This window comes from Podarcis tiliguerta (genome assembly GCF_965153285.1).
Source record: "Podarcis tiliguerta genome assembly, chromosome: 17".
Taxonomy (NCBI): domain Eukaryota; kingdom Metazoa; phylum Chordata; class Lepidosauria; order Squamata; family Lacertidae; genus Podarcis; species Podarcis tiliguerta.
In genome coordinates, this window is record NC_139550.1 from 10,251,381 (window position 1) to 10,271,209 (window position 19,829).

General features: G+C 42.4%; 2 protein-coding genes across 10 annotated transcripts in view; both read left to right on the top strand.

Moving 5' to 3' along the window:
* TRABD2A (TraB domain containing 2A) overlaps positions 1-7,528 on the top strand; it is a 115,706-nt gene extending 108,178 nt beyond the window's left edge. For 7 of the 8 annotated variants that reach the window (XM_083420147.1, XM_083420148.1, XM_083420143.1 and 4 more), the window contains 2 exons: positions 1,726-1,992; positions 6,316-7,528. In XM_083420147.1, the coding sequence (XP_083276273.1) occupies positions 1,726-1,992; positions 6,316-6,505 (457 nt within the window). In that variant the 3' untranslated portion in view covers positions 6,506-7,528. The remainder of the gene's footprint in view (positions 1-1,725; positions 1,993-6,315) is intronic. The other variant, XM_083420149.1, reaches the window with a different exon arrangement.
* Positions 7,529-9,520: 1,992 nt separating this feature from the next.
* The window catches only part of DNAH6 (dynein axonemal heavy chain 6), a 124,075-nt gene continuing 113,766 nt past the window's right edge, over positions 9,521-19,829 (top strand). The window contains exons 1-7 of one of the 2 annotated variants that reach the window (XM_083419152.1): positions 9,521-9,700; positions 12,691-12,966; positions 14,147-14,323; positions 16,472-16,722; positions 17,679-17,946; positions 19,211-19,345; positions 19,445-19,568. In XM_083419152.1, coding sequence (XP_083275278.1) covers positions 12,697-12,966; positions 14,147-14,323; positions 16,472-16,722; positions 17,679-17,946; positions 19,211-19,345; positions 19,445-19,568 — 1,225 coding nt within the window. In that variant the 5' untranslated portion in view covers positions 9,521-9,700; positions 12,691-12,696. Of the gene's footprint in view, positions 9,701-12,690; positions 12,967-14,146; positions 14,324-16,471; positions 16,723-17,678; positions 17,947-19,210; positions 19,346-19,444; positions 19,569-19,829 lie in introns of those variants that run through there. The other variant, XM_083419153.1, reaches the window with a different exon arrangement.

Below are 19,829 nucleotides of genomic sequence, written 5' to 3' on the forward strand. Positions count from 1 at the left end.
AGCATTTTTGATATATGAGTTGGATTTTCTTCTGTATTAAAACTGGAGAGACATTTCACTATTGGAACCTGAAGGGTTTACTTTTAGAAGGTAGCCAATTCTGTTGTGACTCTGGATCGTTCTGTCACGGCCTCATTAACTATGAACCCCGAAATCTGGGACCCCCTCCAAACAAGTGCCAAAGTTTTGCAATGGTTTTGCAGCACAAACTCCACATTTTGCAGCTCCCTCCATACTGAGTAATTAATACATCAAACCATGGTTTGTAGTTAACATCCCAAACCCTGACGTCGTAACGATTGCAAAACTTTTGCCCCGGTTTGGAGGGGATCCCAGATTTCAGCAACCTCCTTTGTGAATAGTTCTCCAGGATCACAAGAGGCTCCACTAGGTTTACACTTACCGTATTTTTCGCTCTATAAGACGCACCAGACCACAAGACGCACCTAATTTTTGGAGGAGGAAAACAAGAAAAAAAATAATTCTGAATCTCAGAAGCCAGAACAGCAAGAGGGATCGCTGTGCAGTGAAAGCAGCAATCCCTCTTGCTGTTCTGGCTTCTGGGATAGCTGCACAGCCTGCATTCGCTCCATAAGACACACACACATTTCCCCTTACTTTTTAGGAGGGAAAAAGTGAGTCTTATAGAGCAAAAAATATGGTACTTATAGAATCATAGAATCATAGAGTTGGAAGAGACCACAAGGGCCATCGAGTCCAACCCCCTGCCAAGCAGGAAACACCATCAGAGCACTCCTGACATATGGTTGTCAAGCCTCTGCTTAAAGACCTCCAAAGAAGGAGACTCCACCACACTCCTTGGCAGCAAATTCCACTGTCGAACAGCTTACTGTCAGGAAGTTCTTCCTGCTTCCTCCAGCACACTAACTGTTCTCTTGGCACACCATTTGAGATAGATGAGAATAACTTCATAGGTTGGAGAATGGCATCACAAAGGTCTGATCTTGCATTGCATGAAGTGCAATTTGAAATATTGTTCTCCAGAGCACTTTTATTATCTCATGGATACTAATTTGGAAGAATCCTGTGTGGTAGGGAAGACTTCAGCAACAAATATGGAACCCAGTGCTTTGAGGGGCATTGCACTATTGAGTGGAAAGTTGCAGTCTGGTCCTTAGAAATGCTTTAAGCAGCTGCATAATCCAATCACTTCAGTTGAATTTAAGTGTTTTCCTGACTATATGGAGTGGGTGGGGATGGAACAACCACATTTATTTGTTGTGCAGCCTGCTTTATTGATAAGTGTCAAGCTTTCCTTTTTATACAGAGTGATAACTAGCACAAAGCTATTAAGATTGAATTTTTTTGGTTTTTTTTTAAAAGAACAGATAGTTTGTACTGTTGCTGAAGTTTTGTTGAAGAGAAAAACAACTACCAGACTTTTAGAAGACATCTGAAGGCAGCCCTGTTTAGGGAAGCTTTTAATGTTTAATAGGTTATTGTATTTTAATATTCTGTTGGAAGCCACCCAGAGTGGCTGGGGAAACACAGCCAGATGGGCGGGGAATAAATAAATCAATAAAATTATTATTATTGGAATTTTCAGTGAGGCAAGATGTTTGCAACGATATACAGTAAACTGAAAAATACTCCTAGCCATTCAGGTTATATATATATATATATCTCAATATATATGGAAGACATTCATGTACCCAACCATCCTCCCTCAAATTCCTTTCAACAACATTTTATTTTCCTCTCTAGTGGGAGGCATCAGAAGGTGCTGTCTGCCCTCTCTTCATCTTCCCCGGAATATGCCTCTTACATCATCTCTCAGGAGCTCCACTCTCCCCAGCAACATCCGCAGAAAGAGGAGGAGGAAGAGGAGGAGCTGCTGCCTCATTTGCTTCTGCCAGAAAGCATTGACCTGCTGGACAAAGTGGACAGGAAATACAAAAAGAAGAAAAAGAAGCAGCAGAAGAAGCAGCGCTTGCGCCAGTTCAATGACCTCTGGGTACGCATCGAGGAAAGGTAATGAGCAGGTTGAGGTGGAGCATGATGCTCTTTGAGCAATTGAGGCTAGGGATGCCAGCTTCCTCCCACTGGCAGTGGTTTCAACTGCTGCACAGCAGCAGAATTAACCAGGTGAGGCTTTTTACAGTGGTGCCTCGCAAGACGAAAAGAATCCGTTCCGTGAGTCTCTTCGTCTTGCGGTTTTTTCGTCTTGCGAAACAACCCTATTAGCGGATTAGCGCTATTAGCGGTTTAGCGGCTATTAGCGGCTATTAAAGGCTTAATAGGATGCGGGTGGCGCTGTGGGTTAAAGCCTCAGTGCCTAGGGCTTGCCAATCGAAAGGTCGGCGGTTCGAATCCCCGCGGCGGGGTGCGTTCCCGTTGTTCGGTCCTAGCGCCTGCCAACCTAGCAGTTCGAAAGCACTCTCGGGTGCAAGTAGATAAATAGGGACCGCTTACTAGCGGGAAGGTAAACGGCGTTTCTGTGTGCTGCACTGGCTCGCCAGAGCAGCGATGTCACGCTGACCACGTGACCCGGAAGTGTCTTCGGACAGCGCTGGCCCTTGGCCTCTTTGAGTGAGATGGGCGCACAACCCTAGAGTCTGTCAAGACTGGCCCGTACGGGCAGGGGTACCTTTACCTTTTAAAGGCTTAAGGGATTAGCGGATTAGCTGCTAAAAGGCTATTAGCAGCTTAGTGCCTTAGAAAAAGGAGGTGGGGAGCGAAAAAAAAACCCCCAGGAATCGCAAGACATTTTCGTCTTGCGAAGCAAGCCCATAGAGAAATTCATCCTGTGAAGCACCTCCAAAACGGAAAACCCTTTCGTCTAGCGGGTTTTCCGTCTTGCGAGGCATTCGTCTTGTGGGGCACCACTGTATTATGACCAGAGGCGCTGTTTTGTGCTCCAGATTTGGGGACGGGCGTGCATCACATGTATGATGTCATCCGTGTGACGTGCAACACAAGCGCATCGTCGGGAGGAGACCGAGCGGGGAGCCCAGCGTGGCGTGGTTCAGACGCTGAGTGTGAGAGAGGAAGCCACCCCACTCTGGGCTCCCCTTTCGATCTCTTCCCTACGATATGATGGCGCATGTATGATGTCACACAAACGTGACGCAGGTGGTTGGGAGGAGAACGAGCATGTTGCACATATGATTTTGCACTTGGCCTCCCCTGCCCCCTCAACATTGATGGGTCCCAGCCCCCTGCCAGCAAATATTGAGGCGCCGAAGACCCCTCTGCCACAATGAGTTGGCGCACCTGATTATGACCTAAGTCATAATCTGTAGGGGTAGCCAACCTGGTGCCCTGCAGGTCTTGTTGGATTACAGTGGTGCCCCGCAAGACGAATGCCTCGCAAGACGGAAAACCCGCTAGACGAAAGGGTTTTCCGTTTTGGAGGTGCTTCGCAGGACGAATTTGCTATGGGCTTGCTTCGCAAGACGAAAATGTCTTGCGATTCCTGGGGTTTTTTCCCCCGCTCCTCACCCCCTTTTTCTAAGGCACTAAGCTGCTAATAGCCTTTTAGCAGCTAATCCGCTAATCCCTTAAGCCTTTAATAGCCGCTAATAGCCGCTAAACCACTAATAGCGTTAATCCGCTAATGGGCTTGCTTCGCAAGACGAAAAAACCGCTAGACGAAGAGACTCACGGAACGGATTCTTTTCATCTTGCGAGGCACCACTGTACATCTCCCATATTTCCTGAGTGTTGGCGATGCTGGCTGGGGCTGACAGAAATTGGCATCCAGCAACTGGAGGGCATCAAATTGGCTACGTCTTCTGCACTGCTTCGTCTTCATGATTGTGTATAGCTGGTGTAATGCAGTGTGTGTGACCTGCGAGCCAATAAGTCCCTGGTTCAAATCTAGTTGTAGGCCTGAACTACTTAAATGTGCCACTACCTCACAGTTCCTAAACTGGCAAGTTACGTTATTGAGGCAGAAGGGAAAATAAGGGACACTTCCACATCTACAAGAAACAACAAAAGGGAGATCTTTAATACTGACATTGAAAATACGATAATAAGCCGAAGATCATAAAAGCTTGGGGCAGTAAATACAGATATCCTGTGACAGGTAGATGTTAACAGAAATAAATACAGGAAAACCAATTAGAGTGTGTCTGGTTATCTTTCACGGGGGTAAATAAGAATATAATCAGAAGCTCTCTATTGTGGTTATAATTATTACAATTATTAGCAGCAGTAGCTGTCAGTCATTGTAGAAATATAAGGAACAAGGCAACTGCCCCCCTCCCACAATCCCTGTTTAACATCCTAGCAAAAGTCAACCCTCTACACAAATTTCTGAAAATATAGGAAGAGATCCTTGACAGCTTATATTCTAAACCATCACTCTTTTGTGCTTGGGGCTGGGCCTTTTATAACCTGGAGCAATGAACAAAGAAGGGCAGAGCTGCCAATTTCATGCAGCTATGAAGTTGGTCTCACTGCGTTGCTTTTGGCCTGGGCTCTTATATGGTTTTTTTTCTTTGCTGTCACTACTGCTCTACTGTTAAATTGCCAGCTGGCTCCTTTCCACTGGTGTGTGAATGTCCTGTGGGGGCTTTTAGTTACAGAGAGGTAAGTGTTTTAAAGGGGTACTAATTGCTTTCAAAGTCCCAAAGCCTTCTCCCCATCCCACTCCATTCTTCTTCTTCTTTTTTGGCTTAATGCACTTGGCCAATTGAAAGCTGAAACAGAGCATGGCAGCCGGATGGCACGAGCAGTCTGGCATAATTGAAATTAATATGCTTTTATTTTATTGGTTTGGCACATGGGCTCACTTCAGTTTTTGCCTGGAATTTGATGACAATTTGTATCTCAAGAGTTTTACGATGGGGTAGGCAGGAGGTAATTCAAGCTGATGTCAGCTTTATGCTTCAGCCTCTAGAACAGAGGTCTGCAAACTTTTTCAGCAGGGGGCCAGTCCACAGTCCCTCAGAACTTGTGGGGGGCCGGACTATATTTTGAAGGGGGAAAAAATGAATGAATTCCTATGCCCCACAAATAACCCAGAGGAGATGCATTTTAAATAAAAGCACACATTCTACTCATGTAAAAACACCAGGCAGGCCCCACAAATGACCCAGAGATGCATTTTAAATAAAAGCACACATTCTACTCATGTAAAAACACACTGATTCCCAGACCGTCCGTGGGCTGGACTGAGAAGGCGATTGGGTGAGATCCAGCCCCTGGGCCTTAGTTTGCCTTCCCATGCTGTAGAAGGAGATGCTCACACTTCTTTGTATGAGTGGCTGCTCCCATGGCTCTTTCCGTCGGCTCACCTGAGCTTTGTGGACATCTGGTTTTAATTTTGCTGGCCTCTTCAGATTTGGCTTTCCTTGCTATCCTTCATCCATATATGCTATCTTTATTGTATCTATATTCTCACCAAGGGGAAGGCTCAAAGTGTGCACAAATAGATAGATAGATAGATAGATAGATAGATAGATAGATAGATAGATAGATAGATAGATAGATAGGGAAAGGGTTTTCAGATTGGTGAGACAGAGAACTTCAAACATTAAGGTTGTGCTGGTCGATGTAGATTAGCTCTGGCCAACTATGTGCTACTTGAGGAAACAGCTGTGGCTCAGAAAGGACCAAAAGAAAAATAAGTGGTTATGGTAAGGTACACAGTACCAGCATAAGATCTGGCAGCACTTTAGGAGTAGCACCATTTTAGGAAGCATTTTTTAAAAAAGGATTTCTCCAAAATCCCATTAACGTGCTATTGGGAAAGTGCTCATTATATTGGAAGAAGAGCTATAGGTCTGGAATAGAGCTCATTGCAGTAACCCAAGAGGGAGATGGCACTGCATTTTAATCCTAAATAAGGAATTGGTCCTGGAAATAAGGGGCAGGTCACAAGCCTAGTTGTAAGGGGCACTTAAATAATGCATGTGAAGTGGTATGGAAATGCTAGATACTGGGATGGAGCTACAGTTATGAGAAACCTGGGCTTGCTATAATAAGCAACAGTGCATGTGAAGTTTTCCCTGCTGTGTAATGTATAGTGAAACCCTGGGTCCTACCCCGTAAGGTTTGTGCATTTTCCTGCACCCACTCTGCGTTGTTGACTGGGACTAGCGAGGACAGTTAAATGCACAGGTGGTGACATCAGGAGATGGGGTATACTTTACTATATATTACAAAAGGGAGCGGGGAGAACTCAATTTTAAGCTGCCATATTTGACAGAATCTCTATACTGTATTTCTTGTAATGTGTACCATGTAATTCTATCTTACGGTGCAAATGCACCTTTTGGCATGTGTTTATTTTGCTGCTGTTTGTGTGTGAATGTCATCATTGTTCTTTCTCTTTCTTCCTTGTAGTACCACTGATCCGCCTCCTCGGATTCGTATAATTAATGGGTACATTACTGTCGAGCCTCAGCCACGGGGCCACGGACGATCCAGTCACATCCAGACAGACACCAACTGCTCCAGTGGGCTATTTCTGTTCTTCTCCACCATGATATTGACTTCCGTGTTGCCCTCAGTGATTATACTGATGTTGGCATGAACCTTCCATGTAGAACTGCATATTTTTATCTTTTTTCAAAGGATCTGGGGTGAAACGAGAAAATAACAACTTTTCTGAAGGGCAGATCATCTATATGGATTTTTTATTTTTATTTTTTGCCTCATCCTTTTCCTGAATCTGGACCATTAACATGATTAACTGGTTTGACCGTGCCCAATACAGGAGAAGATGTTTTTGATGAAAGCCATTATTTATCCTTCTCTTGCAGAAGAATTCTTTCATGTTATCCCATGATGATTTTGGGGAATGTATATGTAACATAGCTGTTATTTAGCTGTATGAAACTGACTTGAAAACAATTTGGGGATTTGTTTGTTGTTTCTATGTGGTCTCTTGTGGATGCTATAACGAGCTTTGAGCTTCTCAAAGCAATAGGAACTTGGACTTGAAGGTATTAATTTGGCCAAAATTGTACTGTTTGGAACGAAGTGTTTTCTGCTCTTTGCAGAGCCACACAACCATCTGTTTCAGTGTTATCACTGCCTTTTCTGTCCCCAACCTCTGTACTCTTGGTACTTGTCACTTTTTACTGGACCCATTCCTGCGTTTTTAACGATAGCTGAACACACACACACAGTCTTTAGGAGGTGATGCTTTTCACAAGAGTTATCTTTTTCATGTCAGGAAAAGCTTTGCCTCTTCAATATTGGTGTGTATGACAGCTCAAAAGCTTGCTCCTCTCTCCAGCGTAATTTGAACCATTTCTGAAATAAGCAAGTGTTTTATTTTTCCTGCCCTTTCCAAAGGGTTGCTAGATCCTAGCCTGGAGCTAGGATCCCTTAAAAGATTTTACATGGGATGCAGATACTGCGCCTCCTTTGTCTTGTTCCTCTACTGGTCATCTTGCCTATTATGCTTTCTACCTCCGTGATCTGCCTAACCTTAATTTTGCCTTGAAGCAGCTATGGACAGAGGCAGGTTCAGGAGCCAAGTGGATGAACCGGGTACTGGCAAAGCCTTAGAAATCCTAATACAACAGCGATAATAAAGAAATACACCTTGTTTCGTCTCCAGTATATATTTATTTATCAAAGTGATAAGAACTTGGGTGGGTGGGTGGAATCAGAAATGCACACAGTCACCTCGCTGCTTGCTGCTGGAATCAGACGGTTTTGAATGGAGCAGGGAGGGGGAACCACTTTTGTCCAGTGTGCAAGAAAGGCCTCTTTTGGCAGATGGAGGGAGTGAAGTTTGCCTGTTTTATCTGCAAGCTGCCTTGAGTCCCTGCCAGAGAAAAACACAGGATATTCATCACCTGGCATCTTAGCATGGATATGAACTGAACAGAAAACTGGGTGCTGAAATTAAAAAGCACCCCAGTGCAAAGGACGAAGTGTGCTCCTGACTGCTCCTTGACTGTGGGACTTGCAAATGGCACTTTTTCATTTCGAGGCTTGCATTTGGTGCTGTTTACACCTGGTGCTGAGTGCAAGCTGCATTGGGACTGGTTCTGTTTGCCTTTGCAGCACCTGAGGAATTCTAATGAATCTCATTTGTGCGTATAGAACCAAGATCTGTAGTCATTCTGGAATAATTAGTTCTCATTATTGATTTTTTTCCTGTGTTGCAATTATTTATGAAGAGGCTTATGAAATAATTGGTTTAAGGAATCTACAGAACTTTCAAATTAAATCAACCTACTTGATAAGAGTGAGGACAAAGATGGAACACCCCCCTAAAAAAATACGGATTTGTTTTGAAAAAAATATTGCTAGCAGAAAATGTCAGGAAGGTTTTGATATTGTAAGTATATAAATACTATCTTTGAGTTCTGTGGTTTGGGAACTTCCTTGTTTTTGTTTGTTTTCTATTTTATTTTACATAACAGTTTATTCCATTTTTTAAATTATATTTTAAATTTTATTCATTTTCAAGAAATTGGGTATAAGCACTAGCATAGCATGGAATCTCTCTGTGTAGCTTGGGCATTCAGAAGGATTTTAGCGTGGGTTTATATTCTATATGCTGTCTGTGTGTCTGTCAAAATTGCTGATTGTGAATTTTCATGCATTTGTCGGTGAAGCGTGCCAGCCTGACTCTTCTCACGCTACATTTCCGTTCTGGAAAGCGGCTGCTTGCATTTTCACCTGACAGTTTGAGCAAACAGCTCGTCGCATCTGCAATAAACACGTTACGAAGCCCTGCCAAATAAAATAAAAAAAATACGAAGGCACTTTCAACCCTGGGCTTTGACACTAGATGTCGCCCAAGCGATGTGGGGATAGGATTTGGGAGGAAAGAGCAGCACGTCGCTTTCGGTTAGATCAGAAAGACCTCTAAACCCCGGCAAGGCACAAAGGAAATTATAGCAAAATGCAATGCCGGCAGCTGGTGCTGCTGCTGCTTCGTGGCAATACTTCGGCGGGGTTTTAGAAAGGCATTTTCTCCCCGCTGCCCTTGCAGTATGGGAATAATGTCTAACCCGACAGGTTTGTTATACAGTACAGTGGTTACCTCAGGTTAAGAACTTAATTCGTTCTGGGGTCCGTTCTTAACCTGAAACTGTTCTTAACCTGAAGCACCACTTTAGCTTAATGGGGCCTCCCGCTGCTGCGCGATTTCTGTTCTCATCCTGAAGCAAAGTTCTTAACCCGAGGTACTATTTCTCGGTTAGCGGAGTCTGTAACCTGAAGCGGCTGTAACCTGAGGTACCACTGTGCTGTATAAGCATCATCGGATAAGTGTATTGGAAGCACTTGCAGTGTGTTAAAGAACTTCTGTTTCTACAGCGCCGGTTGTTTTACAATGGGGAAGGCAATTTGGCGGAATAATAACGGGAATCATGTGCAAATGGTTGGAGGGAAAAGGCTTCGTTCGCTGAGGGGAGGCAGCTGCACGGCGCGGGCAAAAGCTGAAGGGAGCTGGACGCCCTTCCCGCCCTTTTAAGTTTCGACGGGCGAGGAAACAAGGGCGCCTTGATTGACTGCTGCGAGGGAAAGCGCGCGAGCCGCCGCTTCCAGTAACCATGGAGACCCTCCGCCTCCTCCGCGTAGCGCCCGAGGAACCATGGGAAACTGAGTTAGGCGGGAGGTTGCCTGGCAACGGGAGGACTCTCTGGAGAGCGGAAAAGTTTCTGCCGCTTTTCTTCCTTTTATTGAATGCGAAGAAGTGGGAGCGCTCGAACTTCCCGGCAGTGGACTGCGACTTTTTGAAAGCTCTCCTTTTGGGCAAAAGGTATTTTGTCTCTGCTCCGCCATTCATCCCTGGCCGCCTTCTTCTCTCCCCCCCCCCCCCGTTTTTATATATCATTATTATTATTATTACTGTTGTTGTTTAGTGCATTGAAGGAGCTTGCACCACTCCCCCTCACAACAACCCTGTGAGGTAGGATAGGCGAAGGGGCAGTGGCTGGCCTGTGGTCACCCCGTGAGCTTTATGGGCAAGTGGGATTTGAACCCTGGTCTCCCAGGTCCCCAAGCCCAACACTTTAAGCACTCCGTCCGTTGCCTTCCATAAGAGCTGCAATCAGCAGCAACACCAGTGCTTTTCTTCTATAAAAAGGTGCCACACTTTTAACCAGTGCTTTTCTTCTAGAAAAAAGGTGCCACACTTTTAACCAGCGCTTTTCTTCTAGAAAAAAGTGCCACACTTTTAACCAGCGCTTCTAGAAAAAAGGTGCCACACTTTTAACCAGTGCTTGTTTTCTATAAAAGAGGATCCACTTTTAACCAGTGCTTTTCTTCTAGAAAGAAAAAAGATGGCACTTTTAACCAGAGCTTTTCTTCTAGAAAAAAGGCGCCACTTTTAACCAGTACTTTTCTTCTAGAAAAAAGGCGCCACTTTTAACCAGTGCTTTTCTTCTAGAAAGAAGAAAGGTGCCAGTACCACGTGCTCTTGAGTACCTCTGGAAAAAAGCACAGATAATAATAATAATTTTATTTATACCCCAGCCACTCTGGGCAGCTTCCAACACAATCCAATTCCAAGCCACGCCCATCGCCGGATAGTGGAAGACTTTTATTTTTTGGAGGAGGGCGACTGCTCAGGGAGAAATTGCATGTGCCTTAATTGGTGAAAAGTGTGGGGCTATGGGGTTGATGCCATGCAAAACAGGACTAAGGCTCCAGTAATGTAGAACTGTTGTATTCAGGTATCACTGCTGATCCCAACCTGCAGCAGGGGACCCATTTTCAGTGTGGTGTTTTGTTTTGTCTCACATCTATCTATCCCTCTTTCCTCACTTTTCGACATCAGAGCCCTTATATCTTTAATACTATGGTACCTGTTTTTTAATTGGATCATTTTAATGGTTGTGTGTGTGTATAACGACTTAAAGGTTTTTGTTATGTACTAAGCTTGGATCCTAGATCAATAGGCAAGTAGGATCCTAGAATGCAACAACTGATTGGCTTGCAGGAGAAGACCAATCAGGCTCCAGGAGGAAGTTAATCAGCCTGTTAGGCTGGTAGGTCGTAGAATGCAACAACTGAGTGGCCTGCAGGAAAAGACCAATCAGGCTCCAGGAGGCAAGCAGAATCAGCCAATCAGATGGGACTCATTGTGTAAATAATGTATATAAAAGCCTGAGGTTTGGGGGGTCAATTAAATCACTGTTTTACAAGCTGCAATAAAGAGCATGAAATCTCTACAGGACTCTGAGTATATTTCAGTTTTCATGCGACCAAGCAGCAAATAAGTTTTGTTAAATAAATAAGAGTTATATAGAAGAGGGATTTATTACAGGTCCAGCTTCTCTTGCCTGAATAAGCAACCTCACACACACGGGCAATATTTTCTTCTGACCTACTGTTAAAGCTAAAGGAGCTTTTCTAGTGCTGGTTGTCCTTCTTTCTACTAACTCTGTTAAAAATCGCAACAGAACAACAGCCCCTCCCCAGGCAAACAAGACTATAATGGGTGGGGTTGCAGATATGACTAACTAACTTCGGGGTTTGTGTGTCCCAGCTCATCTGGCAAAGAAAAATACAGTGGCACCTCAGGTTACATACGCTTCAGGTTACATACTCCGCTAACCCAGAAATAGTGCTTCAGGTTAAGAACTTTGCTTCAGGTTGAGAACAGAAATTGTGCTCCGGTGGCGCGGCAGCAGCAGGAGACCCCATTAGCTTCAGTGTTAAGAACAGTTTCAGGTTAAGTACGGACCTCCGGAACAAATTAAGTACTTAACCCGAGGCACCACTGTATTCTAAAAGAGAGAATTCAAACAGGTTCGACTCTCCCACTCCATCCTGCCCTCTCAAAACGTTCTCTTTTGTATTGGAACTATATCAGTACGGATAGGTGGGAACAGCCAAGGTACCTGCATATTTTGTTCCATAACTTTAATTCTAAAACGACTGGAGACTTAACTTAAAAAAAACAACAAAAAACCAAAGCTCAGCATTTGGGGCTTCCGGCTGTAGGAGCCAATGAAGGCCTTAACGAACGCCAGGTTTGCATCCCCTGTTCCAGTTCATTTGTTGTTATTTCCACCATATGCACGTGTGTTGGATTCCTTGCCTATATTGTACCACCAAAGCAAAACCAACACAATAATCCATGTGTACCTAAACTAAATCTATGCAGAAAAAATTGAAAAGTACTTTGAATGATTAAAAAATATAGCACAAATGACATACTAAAAGAAGGAAAGGAAAGCAGTGTATATGTAAGGTATTTATTTATTAGAAGTATTTATAAACTGCTCAGAATCCCCAGGGATTAGATTTTCAGAAAAATACAAATCTAAACAAAAATTAAAATACTTCATTAAAACAGCATAAAACTAAATAAGGAGGGATGTGGGAGAGAGGGATTTGAATTCTGTGTTGTTTGTTTTGGAAGGAAGTTCCACTGAAATTAGTGGAATTTGACACACATACAAATGCACAAAATTTATAAATAAAAATGGCAAACACTACTTTTAGATATTCAAGCATCCCTTTCCTTTATAATCATATTTTTATTTTCTTTTTATAGAATAAAAATGATCAAATATTTTGCTTACCCAGGGGCGATTCTTCAAGCAAACAAAGCACTCTTGACAGTTTGCTGTTTAATAATGATCAGGTTGATTTGTCTCTCCTATTACAGTTTTGTGGCAGCTAATTTTCCTGTGCTGTTGTTTCTTACTAGTGGATTGTTCAGAATATTCTGTCAAAGGTTAAAAATCATGAGATAGTGTCGTTAAATTAAACTTCAACAATGATGTGTGTCATTTTCAGGGAATAATGCCTAAAAGGGTGTCATTGCCCTCCATACAACCTACTCCACAACCTTCGGAAGATGCAGATAGCAGGAATGAGCAAGGCAGTTTAAGTGAAGAACGCTCGTCTTCAAGTGGGAAAGATTCAATTGCAAGAAATGAATTTAAAAAAAGACTGGTTAGCTCAGCTCCAAATCAGATGCAAGCAAATCCCGAAGCTCTGAAATTTGAACATAACACAAAATCACAAGAAAGAACCAGAAAGCGACAGCAGCCCATAAAACTGGAGCCTCTGGTAGGGTGATTTGAAACTGCTTCATAAGGCTTTGCTTTGTTTTTTGTTCTGTTTTGCTTTATCCTGAACTCCCATGAAGTTCCCTAAAAAACCTTGCCTCTACAGTGGTACCTTGGGTTACATACGCTTCAGGTTACAGACTCTGCTAACCCAGAAATAGTACCTCAGGTTAAGAACTTTGCTTCAGGATGAGAACAGAAATTGTGCAGCGGTGGTGCAGCGGCAGCAGGAGGCCCCATTAGCTAAAGTGGTGCTTCAGGTTAAGAACAGTTTCAGGTTAAGAATGGACCTCCGGAACGAATTACCGTATTTTTCGCCCCATGGGATGCACTTTCCCCCCTCAAAAATGAAGGGGAAATGTGTGTGCGTCCTATGGGGCGAATGCAGGCTTTCGCTGAGGCCTGGAGAGCGCGAGGGGTTGGTCTCCAGGCTTCAGGAAGCTATCCGCAAGCCTTGCGAGCCCGGCGGTAGTCCCCGCTGGGCTCGCAAGGCTTGCAGGCACCAGCCTGCAGCCCGAAGCACAGGGCGCGCTCCGGAGCGCTTCGGTGAGATGTCCGCAAGCCTTGCGAGCCCAGCGGGAGTTCCTGCCCAGCTCGCAAGGCTTGCGGGCAGCAGCTTGCAGCCCGAAGTTCCTGCCGGGATCGCAAGGCTTGCGGATAGCAGCCTGTTCGGGGGGGGGGGGGAATATTTGTTTAAAATTTATTCCCGCCCCTATAGGGCGAAGAATACGGTAAGTACTTAACCCGGGGTACCACTGTAATCCTGTTTCCTTCATTTATGCAATATGTGCAAATATAACAGTAGTCCATTACCCACAGCTGACGCTGACGTTTACAGGTGTTAGTGGCAAAAAAAAAAAAAAGAGAGAAAAAGAAGAAGAAGAAGTTTGGTAAACTGGCAGATCTATATTCCCAACTGCCTTTTGTGATGACTAGAGTTTGTGTTGGACTATTGTTGGATGTTTATTATTTGATCAATTTTGTTTTTTATATCATTTTCATGCTAAATTGAAACACTGTACTGAAGCAGATCTATCCCTCCTAATACCTTAATGATGATTAATGGAATTGATATGTTTGCACCAGCCTAATTTGTGATTGTTGTTTATTTAAATGGTATAAAATTTGTCATGTGCATGGATAATTTTATTTCAAACTTTCTTTCCTAATCCTCAATGCAGCCTGTATTAAAAATATATCAGCAACACAAGCAACCTGAGTATATATTCCAGAAGAACAGGGAGAAATTGTTAGCTGCTGGAGTATTACAACCTACAACTTCAGTAGAGAAAAGAAAATGGCCTCCTCCAGAACCAACATTAGCTGAGCTTCAGCAAGAGTTATTAAAGCAAAGACAGGTATCGCCCACCTTTGCATATTGTGATTATTATTATTATTATTTTAAAAACCCAGCTTAAACTTGTCTTTCAATAAAATATTTTCAAGGCAGCTTGCACTGCAAAATTCAAGAAATAATAGAACAAGTAATAAAATGTTGTTCTGTATGTTCTTGGAGCTAATGAAAAATTACCTGTGAAATATTCTTTATAAGGTGCTTCTTTTATTGCTTTTTCAAGTCTTCTTAAATATGAGGATCTATAAAATCAAATCTCTTAGTTTCTTTCTCTTGCTAAAAGGAAGGATCATTCAATTCATGGCATCATTTGCCCACATTATCTAAATTTGGAATTACTCTGACATGGTTAACTAACACAGTGAAGCAATTGTTGCTTAATAACCCTGGAGCAAATATCCAACTGTCCCTTTAGGCATTCCAAGGAATCACTTTGCAACAGGTAGATTTTACACGTTCATCAAACAGGGAATGAGAGAACTGAAGCTGCTATTACCACCAGAAGTGTAAGGTTGAATTGTGATACCTTAATTATTTATCCACCTCGGGGTTGTAAAAGATTTGCACCCTATAGTGATCATTAGGAGTAGTCGGGAAATCCCATTTAAGTTTCATACTATGTTGACTATATGATTTTATGCATTAGGCGACTGTGTGATGTTGTACATGGGTTTCCATAGCCATAAAAGGTGAGTTTCATCATCCTTCCCATAGAAAAGCCAGCATTTTGATGGCCACTTTAAAACAGATCTCTGTGGGAGCTGATTCAATGCTGCAAGTCATCTTTCCCTAGCGCACAAATCTATCGCTATAATGTTGCATTGTGGAATTGTGATTACATTGTGTCAGAGAACATCTGTATTCATCACCCAGATACTCTGTGTGTAGCCATCTTTAGGGTCATTCTGAACCACTATAGCCTGCACAATGCATAGGGTCATTCTGAACCAGTATAGCCTGCATTGCAGGTGGCAGCCATTTCGTACAGGGTTTCCGTTCCTGGCCCCTGTGTGTGAAGGTGGAGCCCATATGACTGTGTCTTGTTCCACCCCACCCTCGTTCTGCCTTCTAGGTCCAAAATGACCTGCGTGTCAATGATCCTGCATCAGCTGGATGCGCGTAAGATGGCAGCCACCTATATGTATTTGGCTGGACTTCCTTGTTCCTGTTATTTGGAGATAATAGTGTGTAAAAAAAGGCAGTCCAGGGCAGTCTCCACAGCTTCCATTTGCAATATCTACTTCAGATGGGAGGAATAGCACAGAAGAGATTGTGGCTGTTTGCTCTTTTTCCTTATATCAAAAGCTGCATTAAAACATGCTTTAAATGGTTCTCATCTTCCCAGAACGACAGGCTTCTTTTTAAGGCCAAGTTGCAGTCAATTCTCTTTTTTCCAATTTCTGTTTTATTTTTATGATGTTAATGTTAAATAGCTCTGAAACAGGTTGCACGTTCAGTATTTTATTTCTGTGACAACAACTTTTGAAAGATTGTATATTATTTTTCATCTACAAATTAATTTCATCTATTAATTTCATCTACAAATTAATTTCACATTAGCTGAGTTTGGATGTGCAGCTAAACTATTATTTGACATTATGTGCAAAAACAGCTGTGACACTGCCTCTTACCCTTTCCTTCTCTAGTATAGTTATGAAAAGGAGGTTGGAAGCTTCTGCTTATTGCTTTAAATAAACCAGTTTATGGTTACCTGGCATATGAACTGGGGAAAACTCTGGTTAGTTTAAAGTATGGTTTGTTGAAACAAACCAAGATCATCAAACACACTTAAAGGAACCAAAGTTTAAACTAATCAGACTTCCTCCGAAGTGTGGACATAACATGAAACAATGGTTAGTTTAAAACAGGAAGTGAAAGTCTCCTTGCGATTGTGCTGGAGAAGGGGAAAGGGGAGTTTGCTAGCCCAAAGCTAGCTGCTGCACATTGTGTAAAATAAAAAAAAGCCAATTGCCATGTTAACCAGCCCTTATTAGTATAATTGTTATAAAGGCAGTTTTATGATTTTGCATATGTATCTGCAAGAAGATACTGAGTTTTTCAAAAGTTGCAAAAAATATATATTAGGGAATCAACTGAACAAGAAGAATTTGAAGTTTTCAAGTGAACAGTGATCTATACTTTCCTTTTACAGTTAATGAGTGACAAGGCGGCACGAGTTCCCACTCCTCCTAAACAGCCACGTGGTGTGGTAAAACTAAGTGCTTGCCTACCAAGTGCCTCTCCTGTTCGTAAATTTAAGGAACCAGAAGATGTTATTAAAGCTAATATTACAGAACCTCTCGAAATTGTAAGGATAATATGTCAGAACAAACATCTTGGATTCCTATACATGACTCCTGCAGTGCCTAGGTCATCAAATGAATATGATTGTTATAACCTGAAGTGAGTTGCTCAATTTATATTTTATTATGCTCAGTTTTAAACACAGTAATGTTAACTTTGATGCGAATTAAAAATTTACTTTATTACAATACCTGCCTCCTTTCTGATGCTGGCTAATTCTCTTGTGGTCTTTACTCAGTGGGGAGGGGGTATGGAGCCTAGCATATAGTATACTGTTTGATTTATTTTTCTTATCCGATAGGTGTATTACTGAACTAACATCATGGATATTTTGATGGAATAATACTAATAATAAGGCCTTGCACTCACATTTTAAAGCTTGGCTTCTTTGCTCTCTTTTATCTTTAGAAAGGGGAGAGTTGCTTTCAAACAGTTGGTCAATGGACCAATTAATTTGTACAGCTTAAGGGTTGATGTTGTTATTTTTAATTGCTTATTCTCTCTTCATGGTAAGGTCCCAGGGCAGGTTACAACAATATAAAAATACAATCTTAAAATCAGTTAAAATATTATACAATCAGACGAATAGAGTGGATCCTAAAATGTATGTCTTGCCGATGCCAAGGTTGGGGTAAAGAGCTATGAATTTGGCATACAGCCAGTGCTTTTTTTCTTTAAAAAAAATGTTTAGGGGTACTCTCATTTTCCTACTCCTATTGAAATACTGCCCCTCAATGAGGCCAAACCTAGATTCATAAAATGTTTAGGGGTATGCCTACGCCTGCGTCCCCCCAGAAAAAAGCACTGCATACAGCAATAGTGATACAGTGATGATGCTAGGTGCACCTTTGTGGGGAGTAATTCCACAATTTAGAGAAAGTCATCTTACAGGCTCCCATTCCCTGCGCTTATGAAATGGGTTGGATATAGCTGGAGGAGTTGTGCTTTCCCCCTCCCATTAATACAGAATTGGCAACAGGATAGGTGCAGTGGAGCGACAGGAAAACACCTATCTCGAGTTCTGTTAAATTCAAATGTTTTCCTTTCTCTTTTAGAATCGTAACTTACGACTGCGTTAACAAAAATGACTACTACACGATTAGCCCGAATGCAGTTATTCACACGTATAACGGAGAGGTTGAATATCTGGAGCTTGAACGCTGGGAGCAGGAATATCTATATCACAGAGCACTTTCCAAAATTACTATATTCACTATATTTCGCAAATGGAAGGCCTTTAATGTATGGAGGAAACATGTCCGCTCCAAGACGATTCATATTTACCGCAAAGCTCTACAGAAGAACTTATTCATTGTTAATGCTGTATGTATTTCAATGGTGTGGTGTGTGTGTGTGTGTGTGTGTGTATAACCCCTGAAGTAATGCATATGAAGGACCTTGAACACTCAGGTAGACAATCTGTGGCAGAGCAACCACCACATTCCCTTCAATGCCCTGGTAGCTCGCTGTGGTCTGGGTAGCTGGTGGGTATGTGTGGTTGGCTTAATTTGTTTCTTTCATGCACTTTCCTCCTTCCTGGCAGGAGTATCTCATGAGAATCTCACCCCTGGAAGCAGGGAAAAGCAGCTTTCACCAACTACACCTTCTTTCAATCTCCATTCCCCCCCCCCAAAAAAAAATCTGCTCATGAGAATTAGCTGACTTCCTGGACCGGCATAAGAGGCAGTGCAGAGGGCTAAAGGAGGAATGGGCAATAATTGCCTCCTGCTTTCAGCTGATATGATCCCCTGCTGGATCTCAATCCCGTTCATGAATGGAAAGGGACATCTAGTTAGGATCTAAGCTGTTTACTTCAATTGGAGAGAATTTAATGTCAGCTCTGGGGCTGTTGTGGCTCTGGGCCTATTTTGGAGGTATGTTGGAAGAATGAGGACTTTGAATTCCGTGGCTTCCCTGACACATACCAAACATACCTTATTCCACCAGTGGAACAGTGACTGGGGAAGCCTTCAGCAGTGGACCTCCATCGCCACTCATGGGCCTATAGCGTTCCCCTCAGCTGCCCTCCAAGGGAAGCAGATTATTTCTCTCCAAAGTCAATTATAAAATCAATTATAAGGTTTTTTACTTTTACAGAGGTTTTAATGCTAAACTATATTATGAAAACATATGCATGCTAAAATTATAATATATTGCAATTTTCCTGTTGCTGAGATATATTGAAATTAGCCTACCTTTGGTTCCGTTATGCCGGACATAAATCAGTATAGAAAGTTGCTGAAGTTCGTAATCTAAAAAGTTATTCTTCCATTTACAGAAGGAGTTATTCTGCGAATGGAAGGGCCTTTGATACAGCAGATGTTAACAGAAAGTGAGGAGTTGAATTTCACAGATCCTTGTCCCTAGTAGCCCCCTCTGCTGTTTCTTACTCTGTTCTGTAGTAGTTTTTGAGGGTGCTGCAGACGGAATGGAGAATTAACAAAGATCACCTGTCCTTAGTGGGTACTGTGGGTACCTATTCTGTACATGGTCTTCTGGAAACCCATTGTTTCAAAAAAATGGCGATGCTAATAGAGTTTTAGGACTTTTGCTTTCGTCTCACTAACACTTTCTAACTATTTTACAGTGTCTGAGACCAGCAATACTTAACATCCAAGAGATGTGTTACCGGCTCAGCGATATGGCACTTTGCCAAATTGAAAAGGGCTATTTATATACCCTGATGGAATTTAAAGGTACTCAGTTCAGCCAGCTAAAAGATGTAAGTGGGTTTCATTGGTTCACTTTATCAAGATTTCATATAAATCTTTATTTCTTAGTTTTAATATCAATTATTCTCTACCTGCACTGTACCTTTCAGGTGGCAGCTCATCTGTCGGAGTTCAGGGAATTAGCTAAAGAAGTGGTTAGAGGTGCATGTCGAACTACGCTGCTCGAAGCTGGTTTCACTCCTGATGATTACTTTTACGCAACGGAAAGTACAGGTACAAAAGTGACATTTAAGAAACAATTTCAGGGTCCTTATTCTAGTTGCAAGGAATTAGTCCCAATTCAGACATAAATGAAAGAAACTGCACAAGCTTTTTTAAAAAAGTTTTTTATTTATACTTTTCATAGCATAGCATAGCACTGTAGAGTTGGAAGGGACCCTGAGGATCATCTAGTCCAACCCCCTGCAATGCAGGAATATGCAGCTGGTCCATACAGGGATCGAACCTGCAACCTTGGCGTTATCAGCAACATTT